At 41.9% G+C, this 17,206-nt stretch overlaps 1 protein-coding gene across 1 annotated transcript in view; it reads left to right on the forward strand.

Moving 5' to 3' along the window:
• Positions 1-17,206, forward strand: part of LETMD1 (LETM1 domain containing 1) — a 70,277-nt gene that overhangs the window by 19,290 nt on the left and 33,781 nt on the right. Inside the window, exons 4-8 of the mRNA XM_086965788.1 lie at positions 833-915; positions 6,717-6,903; positions 7,640-7,741; positions 8,985-9,137; positions 10,369-10,465. Of these exons, the coding sequence (XP_086821914.1) occupies positions 833-915; positions 6,717-6,903; positions 7,640-7,741; positions 8,985-9,137; positions 10,369-10,465 (622 nt within the window). The remainder of the gene's footprint in view (positions 1-832; positions 916-6,716; positions 6,904-7,639; positions 7,742-8,984; positions 9,138-10,368; positions 10,466-17,206) is intronic.

A 17,206-nucleotide genomic window follows, 5' to 3' on the forward strand; every position in this document is an offset into this window, starting at 1 on the left:
TTTGAAAGTATTGCTCTTTTTAGTGCTAGGTTTAAGGGGCAGAACCGAATCCAGGGACTTAGTAAGCCAGTCGTGAAAATTTATATCTGCTTGTAGGACGTCGGATTCTGCGGGAGGTGTCGATTGTTCGAGAGCAATTGTCAAATTCTCTACTGACAGCCTTGGCCATGGCCTTTGAAGTATGCGGGGACAGGAGGCCTTGGTTTTTTCATTATAGAATTCCCACGAAAATGGTACTACAAAATGGTCTGACCATAGTAGGGGCAGTGGGGGTTTGGCTACGAGCTGGGGGATGTTGCTTGTTTTAATAAGTGACCAGGACCCAAAGAAAGGCCCTATTTGTCTGGGAACTAGGCAGCTGGAGAGTAGACTGGCAGGTACTGGTGCTGATAAGAAAAGATGGGTGCTTGGTTATTTCATTATGAATCTTCAGGTATCAGTACATCAAGATGAAAGTATATATCAGCAACCTCCCTCCTTTGATACGTGTCATTATTTTGGCGATTAACACAAGTTACGTCTTACAACGATGCAACCTGCTATGATTACTTATCTATTCTGGGAATACTGTAGTTTGAAGCATGTCACCATGAGACAGCACACTTGCACTCTTCTGACATGAAACTCGCCATGATGCTCCAGTGACCTGCTTGCAAGTGCAGCAGGACAGGGTGTTTTCCAGTGTTGTGGGCAGTGGAGGGTTTGAGATCTTCACACTTAAAATGCTTAGGGCAGGGTAGGGCTTACTTCAGATGGGACAGAGCTCAGCATCCTAAATGTATTCTAAGTAAACCTCTAATGCCCTGACATTAATTGCTGCACCCTTTCTCAGTTCCGCAGAGATGTCATTAAGGCAGCCCCAGTGATCCTGCTTTCGCTACCACCATTTGCCAACTACCTCGTGTTTGTATTGATGTAAGTAGAGCCTGTGTGGTTGTTCTTAAAGACTGCTCCTTGAAAGTCAAAATGATGTGTTGTGTACTTTTATTGAAGAAGGATTAGATCCGAATTATTGAGGACTAAAATCCTGCTAATGTTTTTGGCGTGTCTCTCTCTCTCTCTCTCTCTCTCTCCTCTCTCTCCTCTCTCTCTCTCCCATATATAGCTGTTCCCTATGTACTTGATGGACTATCCCTCATGAATTTTTTTTGGGGAAGTTCTTTTTATTTAGTTTTCATTATATACATGCGAAGGACAATATTATCAATTAAGGTTTACAGAAGAGCTTATACATGCAGTTGGATACATTACCATATTATCTGTTGACATTTGTACAGTCTAATGTTCTGCTTTGGTGTTCTGCCCTTATTCTACTCCCAGGTGGAGGATGCAGCTTCGGGTTGTATATTGCAGCTGTGACTGATCTCTATCCCTGGCATTGAAAAATGTAAGAATCAATTATGCAGGGAAAAAAATAACTGTAATTAAACTGAACTGGGACTATACTATGTATGGGAAGGTGCATAGTATTAGATGTGGATAAGCATTACTGAGAGTTCTTGTTTGTGTTTACGTTGAGAGGGCATCAAGGGGACGTGTGTCAGTGAAGTTGGGCTATGGGGTTCATATCCGCCCTGCATTCCCATCCTATACGCTGTGCTCGCTGAGGTGGCTAGCTTGTTCATGCCCTGGGTTAAGCTCTTCCAGAGGGGCGTTGTGGGGAATTTGGTGATCACCGAGGGGACCAAGCGTGTTCTGTTGTATGCGTGAAGGTGTGTAAGTGTGTCGCCCACTGCATGGAGATGCAGCGTTTACGGATGCCTCGAACTTCCTCGTATCATTGAGCATCTTCCTTCGATGCCTCTCATTTTGCAACTGCTCCTTTCCAGGTGGCCAAAGGGGGCCCGCCAAGGTTCTCCAGTGCATGGCAATGCTCCGTTTGGCCAATAGGAGTGCCAGAGACGCAAACCTCATTTCGACTTTGTGTTGTTTGCGATGCTTGAATATGCCTAATACACTGGCTTCTCATATTGCGATGCCTATGAGCCCCTTTACCTCATGCAGTGTGGTGTGTATTATATTCTAGGAGGCATGTAGAGTTGGGCAGCTCCAAAACATTGGAAAATGGGCGCGCTGGGTTCTTGACATCTATGGCATGAGAATGGCGGGTTAGGGTAGCATTGTTGAAGATTTTCTGGCATCAAATATGCATGATGTAAGATAAAATACTGTATGTTTGTAAATCTGTGGTTTCGGGATACTTTTTTGGGATACTCTAATGCTTGTTCCCATTCTTTGTCATGAGGTGGCCTCTGAAGCTCAACCTCCCAATTTCCCCGCAGGGGGCGAGTGTTACTGCATTGAGTTCTCAGATTGCTTTGTATATCCATATCACTATGTGATGTCCTGGGCCCATTTGCAGGATAGCATGGAAGACTGGGTGTGTTGCTGGTTAACTATCAGATATATGCCAGGTTCAGCAGAAATCCGCTACCAACCGCCTTAACATGAGGAACTGACCTCTGGGAAGGCCAGAAATGGCTGTCAGTTCTGTAAAGGGGAGCAGGTGACCGTCTGCGAACAGTGATCCCGCCTCCCTTAAGTGAGTGGTCCGTTTAGGTATTTAGGGCCCATGCAGTGCAGTGTTCACGGTCTCGGGGAAGACCTATTCATGGCAGAAGAGGGGAATAAAGTGGGGTTGTCCGTGACATCCAGTGTATGCGTTTTCTGCAGGTGTGCGTCACTGTCACATGCAGTGGATAGGTTGACGCAGGTTTGAATCCCGGTAGCAACATACATCGGATTTCTGGGACTCATATTGGCCTGGTGATTGTGTGGATCTCTCCTAATAAGCGTTTTGCGGTCCATCGTGATATCCACTGTAGTTGGGCCGCTAGGAAGTATGCCTCAAATGAAGGGGCTCCTAGTCCACCCTGGTTCACTGGTAGCTGCATTTTGGCCAGGGCTACCCGCCTACGACCATCACCCCATATTAGGATGCAGAGGAGGGAGTCTAGTTCATGAAAGAAGGATTGAGGAATGACTTTCGGGAGATTAGCAAAATGGTAGAGCAGTTGTGGGACAACAACCATTTTGGCTACTGCTATTCTTCCGATAGGGGTTAAGGGGAGGGTTTTCCAGAAACTAACAGAGGAGCGAATGCCTGTCAGTACTTTCAGGTGGTTACTCTCGTAGACATCTTGTGGGGAGTGATACAGGTGTACGCCTAAATACTGTGGTGCCTGTGTACTCAATGCGAGGTAGATTCCTCCGACGCACACCATTTGTGGAGAGAGGTCAGCAGATATAGGATATATTGTGGACTTGGCCCAGTTGACTTTCAGGACAGCTACTTTATCAAAGTCTGCCAGGGTGGCAAAGATTGGAGTGAGGTCTGAGGTAATGTCCTGCACGTAGAGGAACAGTTCATCTGCATACATTGAAATGCTATGTGTGGTTCCCGCCAGCGGGATCCCCACTGCTCGCCCTCCTCTCAGAGACGGACTGACAGTGGTTCCATTGCCAGGGCGAAGAGCAGCAGGGAGAATGGGCAGCCCTGCCTTGTGCCTCTCAACACTATGAAAGAGGATGACACGTGCTGCCTAACCTGACCCTGGATGTCGGCCTTGTGTATGTCAGTGCATGCTCGGAGCACAGCAAATAGGTATGGCCATGACAGCATATTGAAGGGCTTTTCCAGGACCAGGCACGCGGTGTGGGGGAATCCCCCCTGGACCTGATCCTGTACATGGAAGAGCTGCCGGACGTTATGGGAGGTACTTCTTCACGGGACAAACCCGCATTGATCTGGGTGCATTAATGCTGGAAGAATCGAAGCGCAACACTCTGCTAATATTTTGCCAAAGTTTTTGTAGTCTGCGCACAACAGGGCAATGGGTCAATATGATCCCAGGTGGCGGGGGTCTCGTTCTGGTTTTAGGAAAGAGACAATTATTGATTCTCAGGATTGTGGGAGTGCCCCTCTTCCAGCACTGTTTTATACATATCTACCAGTCGTGGGGCTAACAGGGTGGAGAATGTGCGGTAGAATTCTAGTGGTAGGCCATCTAGACCTGGGGCTTTGTTCGTGGCTAGGGTTTGTATTGGTTGCGTCACATCCGTTGAGGTAATTTTTAAGTCTAGGGTGTCTTTATCAGTTGCCGCTATGCATGGCAATGGGTGCGCATCTAAGAATCTGTCTACCACCTCAGGATCTACCTGGTCAGGGGATCCCTTATGCTCATTATATGGCTTGTGATAACAAGAAGCCCGAAACACTATTTTTAAGTGACCTCCTGCAAGAGTTATCTTTTGCACCTATCGTCAGTCCTGCCTTTCTCCTGCTGTGATGGATGCTGTGAAACCTGCAGATACAAACACACTTTTGCAATCTGCAGCAAAACGCACAGCAAAAGCATTTCAAATATTGAGCATGCTATTAAACATAACCTGCTCTTGCACTAAAATAGCCATTTTTTGGACAGCTGTATACATTGAATTATCACGCATGATAAACCAGGCACTCACACCTAACCCATTACAAGCATTGCTTGGGAATGTTTACTATGTCCCAAAAGCAGTGCCTAGTTATGTGGCATTAGCTCTGTTGTTATCAAAACGTGAAATTGCAATACGCTGGGGCGTGAAACACCCACCCACACTGAAGTGCTGGACTGCTAGCTTGATATTTTGTAGTATCAATAGCGACACATATTCACAACCTCAACCACCTACCTCACGCCTGAGAGACATTTGGCAACCACTCCAAACATACCTTCTAGAAACACAAGACGACTCTGACCACATTCCCGATTTGGTGATTCAACTAGACAGGTGCATGGAACCCTTGCCTCTACAGATGAACACATTTCCGATCTTAGCCGATATGTGCTCATGTGTAGGGTACAAAATTAACTGATGTTGCAAAATTTATAAAATGCCAATGTTGATAATAGTTTAAAGAATTGTCATAAATTCTATCTGAAATGTACTCGGTATGGACTATATCTGCCATGACCCTATGGTTTGTCAACTGTATGTTAAAAGGTAAATAAAGTTAAAAAACTTGCTTAGTAAAAGCATCTTTGAAATATTGCTCAATGTAAAACAAAACCTTGTTAGCACAGTCACTCTCGGATCGAGTAACTTGGTAGGTTTTAGTCCCTCCTCGCATTTCAGTAAGTAGCTCTCAGAAGTGAGACTTGGATGACTAATGAATCGGGTTTCAAACTGCCCACTCTTGTGGCTTAAAAAGGGTAGTCTCTTGTACTGAGTTTAATACTCTGGAGGAGTTTAAGTGGAAGTCATGCCCTTACTTACCTTCCGGCAAGCACCAGCACTTGCCATCAATCAGAACCGACATATGACATCCGTCGCCACTTTGGATTGTGGGAATAGCCAGTAAATTGATATTTGAGCATCCCTGCATGTGGTGTCTTCGGCTTGCAAGTGTGAACACGTCTCACATGACCTACAGCCCCCCAATGGCTTCAGTGGAACTAAGAGTGATTTTTTAACCATTCTACATTGTCCTCAAACCAGCCCTATGCCTTAGTCCATAAAAAATCCCATAAGCTATCTGCTTTTATTCGGTCTATAACCTTTCAGCCATGCTGGGATTTTTTTAGTCATTCCATGATTTCAACGTCAGCGCGAATCGCCATTTGTCAAAGCATTTAATAAAAAATCTTCCAATCCTGTCACTTGTGGATCATGAATGTCAGAAAAGTTTGTTTCCAACTATAAATAATTCTATGCCTTTGTCTGTTTATTCGTTAAACAAAACAATTGCCAATTCTGCCTGATTAGTTCAAAAGTTTTTTGCAGCAAACAATAAGCAAAATACTGTCCTGCAAAGACTAGCCGTTCAGTCTACACTGGTTCATCAAATGAATTTATTTGTATTTGTTTCTTCTTTTTTCAAACTTTTTGATATATTTTACAGTTAAATTATGAAAAACATGATTGGGTTTAATTACAAGGAGAGCTCCAATGTATGTATAATGATATGTACAACGAAGCGTAAAAAGAGTAAGAAAAAGGAAGTGATTGGTGAGGGCTCAGGCATTCCTGATACAATCATCCACTCTCAATCTCTGATGCATACTCCACATTCTAGTGAAAAAAGAGGAAAAGAGTAAATTGGAGAAAAAGTGTGTGTAATCGCCATTTGTCAAAGCATTTAATAAAAAATCTTCCAATCCTGTCACTTGTGGATCATGAATGTCAGAAAAGTTTGTTTCCAAATATAAATAATTCTATGCCTTAGTCTGTTTATTCAGCACTATTAATTATATCAGAGATTTTACATACACTTAAAAACATAGCAAGCTATTTTGTGTTAAGCTTGACTGCTTTTGTCTTCTCTCAGGTGTTAGATCTTGATTTTTGTTAAATAGCTACTTTCGTAAACCCAGGTGTAGGGATAAATCAAATAATTGTTAGCATGTATGTTTTTTGGTGCAATTGTGAAATAAATCCATATCACTAGGAGTAGCTCATTTCTACTCTTGGAGCTTTATTTTTTAATCCTGTGCATTCTGGGAGTCTGTATTTTTCATTCACTCGGTTTGCACTAATTTTACCCAAGTATCAGATGACCATTGTTGGCAAAAGGAAGGCCAACTCTGGATCGATGCTATACCCAAAAACATCGATCCCTTTGCTCTTCCTTTGTTAAGGCCGGTGCTGAAAATGCAGGCTTTGAAGAAGAGTGGAGCAAAACCCAAAAAGTATGGGCTGACCCATGAGTCTCTTTTCTGGTTTCTGTTTTAAAGGTACTATTTTCCACGGCAGATGTTGATACGGCAATTTTGGAACCCCAACCAGCTCACCGAATTCCTCAAGGTGTACCACGGTATGCGGGTAGAGGCTTACCCAGAAATCTTGAATGGCTTGTTGAAGGCCGTGCCCAGTGCAACAGAGAAGACAGATCAAGAGCGACTTCAGCAGCTATTGGCAAAGGTACTTCACATTTCCTTACTTGGATTTCATCAGACTACTGAGTTTTTAGTGGACAGATAACTGTATTATGACAATCACTCACTCAGTTTATTAGCAGCGGGGGAATGACCTGGTGAGTAAGATTTTCACTTTCCATTTCCTGTAGTTGCACTCCTTAATGGATGAGCTGGAGGTTCCAAGTGTGTGCCAATCACTTCTATGACCAGCTTGTGTAGTCTAATGCCTTGAAATGGAAGGGGGTAAGGATTGCTCATGTGTGATGTGTCATAATAGAAGATCAGTATGCAAACTGGCACGAGCCTCCTGTGAGTAATTTCCCCCTCTGGTAGCCTGCTTTTATGCATACCTTTAAGACTGTTAAGTTGTAACTCGTTTTTCTTTGGATAATTCTTCAATGGTGGTAATCTGCTCCCTAGCACCCCTAGTGAAGGAGACCGGGAGAACATTTCCAGTGTATGTAGTAATGTTGTCTGTTTAAAGGTGCAAAGCTGTAGTAAAGCTGGTGATAGGATTTGGAATGTTATGCAATTATGATGTACGTGGGGAAGTTGTTGAGTCTCCAACTCTAGAAAAGTTTCAAAGGGGGTGTGTAGTCACTTGGGCTGTCTCTGGCATTTTGGGGACTCCACGTACTTGAAGCCCGCCACCATTTTGAGCTGCAGCACTGTTATCCGCGACAACAGTGTATACAAAAGGAAATATTTTTAGTTTGAATAAAGAAACTTTCTCTTTTCAGTTTCAGCAGGGTTCTCATCCTGAGATTGCACATCTTCTGGAAGTGGCACCAGCATTTACAGTATCTCCTCTTAGCATGAGACATCTTACGACTCAGCAAATGGTAAGTGCTACTTCAATGTGGCCTGAAACCTCCCACAGGTGGCCAGCTTGTGGCCATGCAGCAAAAGAGCATCCTAGCTTACATCAAAGATGAGCAAACTATTAAAGGCTTGTACTTCAGGTTGGATCTCTATTCTGTGAAGGAAGGGCTAGGTTTAGCCGTAAGACATGACATTATTGATCCAGAATAGGATTAGTCAGGTAGAGCTATCTTTGATACTATAAACTGCAAATATACTTCAGGAGTTTAACAATTGTTGTCTATGACTATATTTGAACAGTTGGCTGTTTGAGCTGCTAAGTCAGAAATTTGTGCTTCAACTTTTGGTGACCAGTGAAATCTCTGGCTCGCTTCTGCAACAACCCTATGATGAGACTTGCTGCAGCATGACTTTAGTGTTGTAAACCTTGCTGAGCAGAGGGTTTCCTTCATTCAGAGAACTTTATTCTGAATATCATTTTGTAGGTAGAGATAGTACCATGCTGTTTGTTTTTTAGCTAGGATTTAAAAGATGGAGAAGTTTGTATCAAAAGTGAATACTGGTGTTTTTGCTTTGGATGTCAACTAGTGGGTGACTATGTCTCTTTTATTCTGAAATTCCTGGCTGGGTTTTCTAGTTTGCTGTTGTTAGTGAAGTAAAGGAACTCTATTAGTTTCATTGAGCGTTAGGGAGGAGCTAAGCATCAAGTTCTAAATGGGCCAGAGGCGGATTTTGAGTCACTCAATGTCATGAATAGCGAGTGTTTCTTCAAAGTATTGATGCATCTTAATGTTGCTGTCAGTGAGCAACGTTTCACGGGCTAGCATGTAGAGTTGAATATACTGTGGTGACAAACGGGGATCTTTGGGGTATTCTGCAGCTGAAGACGAGACTCTAACTTCTTAATATTCTTATCTAAATGAACTGATGGCAGTTGGTGAGGAAGGAAGTGAGCCATGTAGGACCATTTCATAGAAGCCCATGTTTGTTTCCATGTGTGGATCATTGCTTAGTGGTTGAAAAATAACTAGATCTGTCAGATTTAATGGGACATATTTTTCTGCTAATATTCCAGGATTGATTCCTCATTAGGAGTCATAGTGACTGTTCTCTTGGAAATGTTTTTTTTTAAATCAAACTACCTAAGGAGATGATCAGTTTTGCAGGCAGCATCCTTTACAGCTGTGGGCTAGTGTTGAGTGGAGGGATTTTTCCTTTCTCATTGTCCTAATCAACTCCTCTCTTTTTGTTTGGCAAGTTTAGAAAGCTTTGAGCCGGGTGATGTTTCTTACCCCTCGCTATCCGAGCTTCATTCTAAGACGGCGGATTCGGAGTCATACCTATGAACTTCACCAGCTGGATGTGGCTCTGCTGAAAATAGGAGTGAAGGAGTTATCCGAAGAAGAATTACGAAATGTAAGAGCTTGTCTAAATAACCTATTCAATTTCTTATGGATTCCTCTGTGTTTTCAAACCATATTGCTTATTAACTTCATTGTCAGCAAAATTTGCGGGTAGCTTTTTAATTGTTTTTCGTACTACAAATGAAATTGTCTTGTGGCTAATTGTCTTATGTCATGCCCACCTATTACTTCATTCCAATTTGATACATTGTGAAGTCTGACTGTATTTTTCCTCATACATGAGTTCACTATTGGATGATGGTGGATCAACAGTGTTGTATCTGGTAGGTGTGTTGACCTTGCTTGCACGCGTGCCACATCATGATCTGACATCCCCATGCTGCCATGATTAATGAGTATTGAGTCTCTGCGTTGGAGAAAAGGCAGATTTTAAGGGTAAATCACAGGCTTTTTGAGAGTCCTTGGTTTGAAGTTGAAAGTGTTGGTTTCCAAAAACCCACATTTATAATTACATGAAATAATAAAGGCAGCTCTAAAGTGTAAATTGGAAACACTGCGTGTGAGAAGATCCTGCTTTTCTTCTTGCCATAGCTTTAATTTCCTTAAAGAGTCTCCTCTGCGTCCTTCTAGTTTTGTCAGAACCGTTCCCTTCTATGAGCCAGAGGATGTGACTTATATTTTTAGAAGCTCTTTTCCAGAAAGCTGCCAACTGTAGGATTAGGCATATGAACATAATATAAAAAGTTAAACCGATGCAAGGACACTGGTAGGAAGATTGTAGAGAGAGACTTTTGCAGGCCATTATGTGTTCTTTATCACTCCACCTAAGTGATGTAGATGTATTGGTTTACCTTCACCACCCTTACACACAAGATCCTAACGGTCAGAGCTTTCACAGTGCTGCTAGCTAATACAGCAGGGCCGACTATGAATGCTTCTCCCTCGCCATTAATGCTGTTACCCACCCAGTGACTCGCACTGTAACAATGGCAATGCTGAGGATCTGCAGTGTTTAAGATGAATGAGATGTTTTGATTGGCAGCATATGTTTCACTGGGCATCTTCCGAAACACCATTTCCAGGGAGTCCCTTACCATTGACCATATCAAAACAACTAATGCTTTTGAAAAGTATAGGCTCACCACATGTTAAATTGCTTTCAATTCAGAAGTACTGGTCACTTGTGGCCACAGATGGGGGATGAAAAAAGCTATCTGTTTACTGCAGTGAAACAAATATGGTTCTTTATATGATCTTACTTGCTTGTTTAATGTACTCCTCAGGCTTGTTATATCCGTGGACTGAACTCAGTGGAAATGAGCTCAGCAGAATGCAGAACTTGGTTGACTCAGTGGCTGAAACTCTCCAACAAACTTAAAGGTAAAATTGCTTATCTGTAATAGTATTATTTGCAGAAGAATAATCTTAGATTAGCATACTGTGGTTAAGATCAAGGGAAAAGGCTTATAGAGGCTCCCATCGTTACAGTAATTTAGCCAAAAAGTCAAGGGAACGTGACTATTCTTCGAAATCTGAATTCCAAGAACAGATCACTTAACCCGTTGCCTGCTGATGACGGAACCGCTCCGTCATCAGCTACGGTGGCGCTGTGCTGATGACGGAGCGGTTCCGTCATGGCCCGCTCGGAGCGCCTGCACGGCGCGAATTCCGCGCCTGCGCTGAGCGTTCCATTGAGCGGGGCGGGCCATGACGGAACCGCTCCGTCATAAGCACAGCGCCACCGACGCTGGTGACGGAGCGGTTCCGTCACCAGCATGCGGCCGCCGCGCGGCCGCCCCACCCCCTTAGCACTGCGGCGGAATAGCCGCCGCAGTGAAGGGGTTAAAAAAGTAATGATGAGCCTATGTTCTATAATGTATTTTCTGTATTTGAGTGAAGAAAGTTGATTTTAACTAATAGCTCTTTACCGTGTTCGCACTCGAGTAGTAATTCAAAGATTTTGCCCTTCAGATGATGATGCTATAAGCGTCACTCCATGAAACGTGAGGTAGACAGGATCCACCTCTAGACACCTCCACCAGCTGCTCTCTTTCATTGAATAGAATACACAAGCTTTGAATAGTTTACAGATATACGACTATGAGGTTTTTTAGATTGTTCCAAAATTACTGGGAGCACTATCCTGTAATTCGCATGAGTAGTAACAAATGATAGTAATCAGTTGGGCAATGAGGCAAGCGGAAAATACCTCTGAACCGCTCAGCATGGACTAGCAAGGTAGTCTACTGGACAAAAACAAACTCTGTTGCCTCTGCACTACAACAAGTTAAAGAGAGCTATGTAACAGCAGTGTAAATTTTACTATAAGACAAATAATGTATGCATCATTCTTTAAGCAGGTTAAGAAACTCTTTGAGAAAATCACAGATCATTCCGTCAACATGTGCGACAACTAGGAAAGTCTTTTCTTGAAGTCCCACTTCTGTTTATTTTTTCCAAATATCAGGCGACACGTGTTTCATCGCAGGGAACAAACACACTGCGAATCTTCAGGGCTGAATGTAAAAACAAAGTGTATACATGGAACGTTGTGTTTAAATAAACTAATTATATACATCAAAGGTGTGATATTGTGCTGCCTTTAATATGGTGAGAAGGGCATGCCACTCACGATTAATAAATTCTATGGCATGAGTGAGGAAAAGAAAAAGAAAAATACCCATCCATGCAAGAAAAACGAACCAAGACTAACCGGTTAAGAAAAAGGTAACTGAATGGACAAGAATCAATTGTCCAATACGTTTTGTGATTCCATAGTGCTTATAAAGAGTGCTCTTGAGAAGAAGGAAAAGGCTTATAGGTGGTGAAGGGTGGTACCTCATTATCGTGCATACTCCAAAATGCACGATAATGCAAAGTATCTTTGGCTTATTGCTAATGGATCAGTGCCATTAATGTGCAGCAGTTTGTACCACCTTACAACCCTCGAGTGTTGCAGTGTCGCCAAGGTTTTAAAGTAAATAACTTGTTCTAGGATGAGTATCTAACTTTCAATCGTTTGTAGGTCTATTGTCTATCGATCACACCAGATAACTTGCATAACATCCGGTTAGTGGCACTGTGAGGTCTTGTGCCTGTATGTTTTTGGTAAGAGAAAACGTAGAAAGACAAAAACAGGAAGGGTGGATTTAGTACGTATCTAAATCCCATATCAACCTCGATCGAGGGCGTGAAGAAATGGAATTAAAATCACTCATTGCTCCGACGTAGGTAAAATAACCTACGAAATCTAAAATGCACCTAAATATGAACTCACCCTCGTTGCTGAAAGGTATAAAATAATGATAATGATAGGACACGACCCAGCCGGGTTCGTCCATTCAGTCACCTTTTTCTTAACCGGTTAGTCTTGGTTCGTTTTTCTTGCATGGATGGGGATTTTTCTTTTTCTTTTCCTAACTCATGCCATAGAATTTATTAATCGTGAGTGGCATGCCCTTCTCACCATATTAAAGGCAGCACAATTGTCACACCTTTGATGTATATAATTAGTTTATTTAAACACAACGTTCCATGTATACACTTGTTTTTACATTCAGCCCTGAAGATTCGCAGTGTGTGTGTTCCCTGCGATGAAACACATGTCGGCTGACATTTGGAACAAATAAACAGAAGTGCGACTTCAAGAAAAGACTTTCCTAATTGTCGCACAGTCGACGGAATGATCTGTGATTTTCTCAAAGAGTTTCTTAACCTGCTTAAAGAATGATGCATACATTATTTGTCTTATAGTAAAATTTACACTGCTGTTACATAGCTCGCTTTAACTTGTTGTAGTGCAGAGGCAACAGAGTTTGTTTTTTAATAGTTTACATAATCTTAACCACACAAGTCCTCCCTTGAGGCGCACCGACGGGAGGGAGTAGTTACAGAGTTACTTTAATGTTTAAATCTAATCTTAGCATGTGGTGAGTTTGACAGGTAGTTTGAGGAGTAGGAGGTGAGATGGACTTAAGCACTCTTAGATTTCCTCCTGGCAGGGCAACATGTTACATGCTTTACTTATGTACCCCTAATTCAGTCTGCTCTTCTAATGGTATTTAACCATTGACATGATAATTCTGCTGGGAGTACCAAGATGTAGGAGTTACTGTCTCTTCTACAGGAAAAGTTGTAAAATACTCATAGAGCATTTTCCTTTGAAAACTATGTACATCATAGGGAGCATAAATTTCAAGTTTTAACTGTTCATAAATCTGGACTCCATTTTACTTGCATTAGTCCTTGGAGTCCCAAGAAAGTTCGATATTACATATGAAGTCTGGAATGTTTGCCTTCTCTGGTTTGTACATAGATACCAAGAAGTTGAAGCTTTGGAGAAAATGGCATATAAGCGCACGATTTCTATGTGTAGAGGATTGGCTCTTTAATACTACAGGACTCCACATACTGCCAATTTTCGCTTGTCATCGTTTTCTTCAAGGGTATCTTTTTTTAAAGACGTATTGATTTTAACAGTAACATAAATTTAGCATCCAGAAACATAACGCTTCAGAGTTATCCCATTGACTTTAGACAGCTTCTTTTCATAGCTGGTAACCAACATCTTCCCTCCCCGTTCGCCCAATTCAACCGAAAAGATTGAGATGAAAAAGCTTATTACATCTTGTTATGCATGCATCTCCGTTTGCCTAATGTTACTTGGTACAAATCTATTCAAGACATCTACGTTTGCAAGCAGTGTCCCTGCAATTTTGCCGCTTAGTATGGGTCCCGATATATTATTATTGCACTTGCCAAGTTAGGGTTTCCTTGTTGTACCAATTTCCACATGGTGCTCAATCTGTTATGTTAGTTTCTCAGATTGTGTGCTTGCATTTCCATCATTGTGATTGTTTATATTCTCTTCAGCCAACTATTTATGGAGGGAGAAAATACCCTTTTCCAATTTGTTGCTGTTTCTTACTTGCCAACAGCATGTATAATCTGAGTGCCTAATCACTTCTTGACACGCCTCTCATTGTTGTCGGGCGTATGCCCAATATTGTTATAGAGTTCATTTGGTATCAGATATCCTAAAGATTTTTAGATGGGACTCATCACTTCATTCCAATATGTTTGTAATAGTGTATGTGGCCATCATATGTCTTTCACCCTTCTTTATCTTGCATTCCCTCCAACACAATCACCAGTACCAAAATACATGTTAAAAATTTGTTAGGTGTGATATATAACTCATACATTATTTTATACTGAGTTTCCTGATTCTACACACTATATATGATTTTTGGCAAGTGCCCCCACAATTGTTCCCATTGTTCTAGAGTAATTACTCTTCCTAAAACATTTTCCATATGATCATAATCTGCCAATTAGGAATACCTTACACAGTAATAATTATAGCTAATATATTAAGGTTAAGGCCCTTACAAGATTCCTGAATTGTGAACAGATTCTCAAATGTCGTGAGACCTCTGTCCTACCTGTTTATTAATTAGGAAAACTTTCCTATGCCCCAGTTGTATTTATGGAAGCCTTTCCTCTTCCTCAAGTGTATAGTCCCTCCTAAAAGATTCACACCTTTTGAACTGTCCTTGATTAAATAGGGCCTCAACATATGACAGTATCCTGCCTTATATATCATGAAGTAGTGCTGTGCTAAAATCCAGGTTTCAATGTATTTGGTTGAAGGGAGACATGCATGGTGGGTTTTTCGATCATTTGTCACGTCTGTCAATGAATGGGTGTTACTTCAGATACATATGCTGTAATTGGTTTGTGTTGTTTAGGAAGCAACGCGAAGTCCTAAGTCCATTTGCCTTTTAGTATGCGTGTATGTGGGGGCCATTGTTTCTCTGCGGCACATAAGGACCATTCAAATTCTACTCTATTGACAGTTTAATAGAGTTCAGTAGCCCTAGTCCCGCTGTGTTAGCTTTCTTGGTAACCTATTTTTTTCCTCTTCAATGCAAATGCATCACAAGCTGATTGGACGCTCAACATTTCTGGTCTAGGAGTTAACACCAACACTGCTTGCAACATACACAGTAACCTTTGGAGAATATTCTTTTTAGGACAGTTTTTCTACTCATCCAGGATTTAAAGAGATTGCAATCTGTGAAGATCTTGTTAAATTTCTTTAAACCGATATGTCTAATAAGCTTTGTATAATCCGCTAGTGTGATTTGTCAATCAAATGGAGTACTGGTTTTATATTTCCGAAGGTTTGCTTGTGTTTTCTATGATTCCTGACTGATCTGGGTCTATCCAAGAACCACCTGCCTAATTAATATTAATTAGGCAGGTGACTATATCTGATTTACCCCCATTGTTTGTTACAAACACAGAGGTGGTGGTCCTCAAGTAGCAGCAGAAAACAGTTCTTGTGTTTCCATTCCCAAACAGGATTTTTATTTTTTAAAGCAGCATGTGTTCCTTAAGGGGATGGTGCTGCTTTCAAAACAAAAACGTTGGCTGTTTGTGAAATCATCAGGGTTAGAGAGCAGGCAGTAACCCCCACCCTGTACCGCTTCCTACTCTGCCTGAAGCTGCTAATGCAATTCACAAAGGGAAATGTGTCCTAAAAGGACACCTTCTCCATTGCGAATCAGTTACCACTTCCTTTCATTTGTCGGTGACTGATCAGTGGTTTGATACAGGTCATTGCAATCACTTTCACGCCTATACCTAAATGCAATTTGGAGTGGAAAACCATTTTTCATTTGCAAACAGTGTGATTTTTGCAAATTTTAGGATTTGCGACAGCTAAAAGGCTTTGTATATCTATCTAGCTCTAAAAGTTTACCTGCTTTTTTAATATAACATTTGTTTAATTCGAAGGGATGCTCTTTTTGATTTTACAGTTAGTTACAAATTAATCTGAGACATTCCACAACTTGGGTACTCGTCCATTAGATGTCTGTTAATAGAAGGGTATATATTAAATTGAAGACACCAAAACCTATTGGTTCACCCATCATTCTTTCACTCCCTTATCATGTTAGTTTTAGAGTGTTCAAATTGCTCTTGATTTGCGTATAGGGTAGAGGAAGCAACTTGTGTTATGGTTTTACTCTCTATTTTTCCCACAGTCATCGCATATTTTCCTTTCTTTTTTATCCCAATTACATTTAGCTCTTCGAAGGATAGCTTTTTATGCATTGCAAATATTACTCTGTGTACCTTTTTGTTTGGCCGAATTTTAAAACTGGGTCAAATATAAGTTTATTCATTAGCCTGCTATCTTTAAAAAGACGGTGGGTTCCCTGTGTACATATTGTATCTGGGGTATCTCACATCCAATCTCCCTACATCTTAAGGTGCTAAATCAAGGTCTTTGGCGTCCATATATTTTGTTTAATAAAATAGACCATTGGGTCAGGGGGGTTGATTGTGATATTAATTGTTTCCTTTTCGCATGGATAGTCATTTTACCCTCCCACTCTTTCCTGACATTCCCCTCTATGGAAATTCAGCTTGCATTAACATATATATTCCAACAACTTACAGTACATGACTGGTATTACTGTAAACATGGTGGTGACTGTAGGAGAGTAGGGTCTGCAATCCTATGATCACCCAGATTTTTTGCTTTTGTTTCACTGGTTTACGACTTTCTCTGGCTGTGGGCCTGCTAATCAGACCCACAGCCTGGCTGTTCTCTTTCTAAATAACGACATGTACCCTAGGTGCATTTACCAATTGGTACTGGGCCACCTTATCAGACCCTGTAACTCAGGGCATAGGTGTACCCAGGGCCGCCAGGGGCTGCAGCATGTATTATGCCACCCCTGGCTGGCCTCCTAAATTTGACACAACTGGCTGCATGACAGCTGGGGCGAAGTCGTGTAATCACACTTTGCTTTAGATATAGTAGCCCTATATCTAACCATACAATGGACACCCGAGTTCCTATCAGTCACTCCTATGGCAGGCCTTGACAATCCTGAAGGCAGAGTGCATGGGCTCGTGTGAACTAGGCTCTGGCCCGAGCCGAGCCCGGTTGCAGCTTGCGGAACCAAGACCCAATGGCTGTTCCATGGTAACGCGGACCACATCGGTAACTTCGGTGTCGCGTTATCAAGACATGTCGAGTAAGGTGTCATACGAATCGGGATGCTGCCCTCTCACCAACTCTGGCGACGAGGTTAGCATTCCGCC

The sequence above is a fragment of the Lissotriton vulgaris genome, chromosome 1_1, assembly GCF_964263255.1.
Source record: "Lissotriton vulgaris chromosome 1_1, aLisVul1.2, whole genome shotgun sequence".
NCBI lineage: Eukaryota > Metazoa > Chordata > Amphibia > Caudata > Salamandridae > Lissotriton > Lissotriton vulgaris.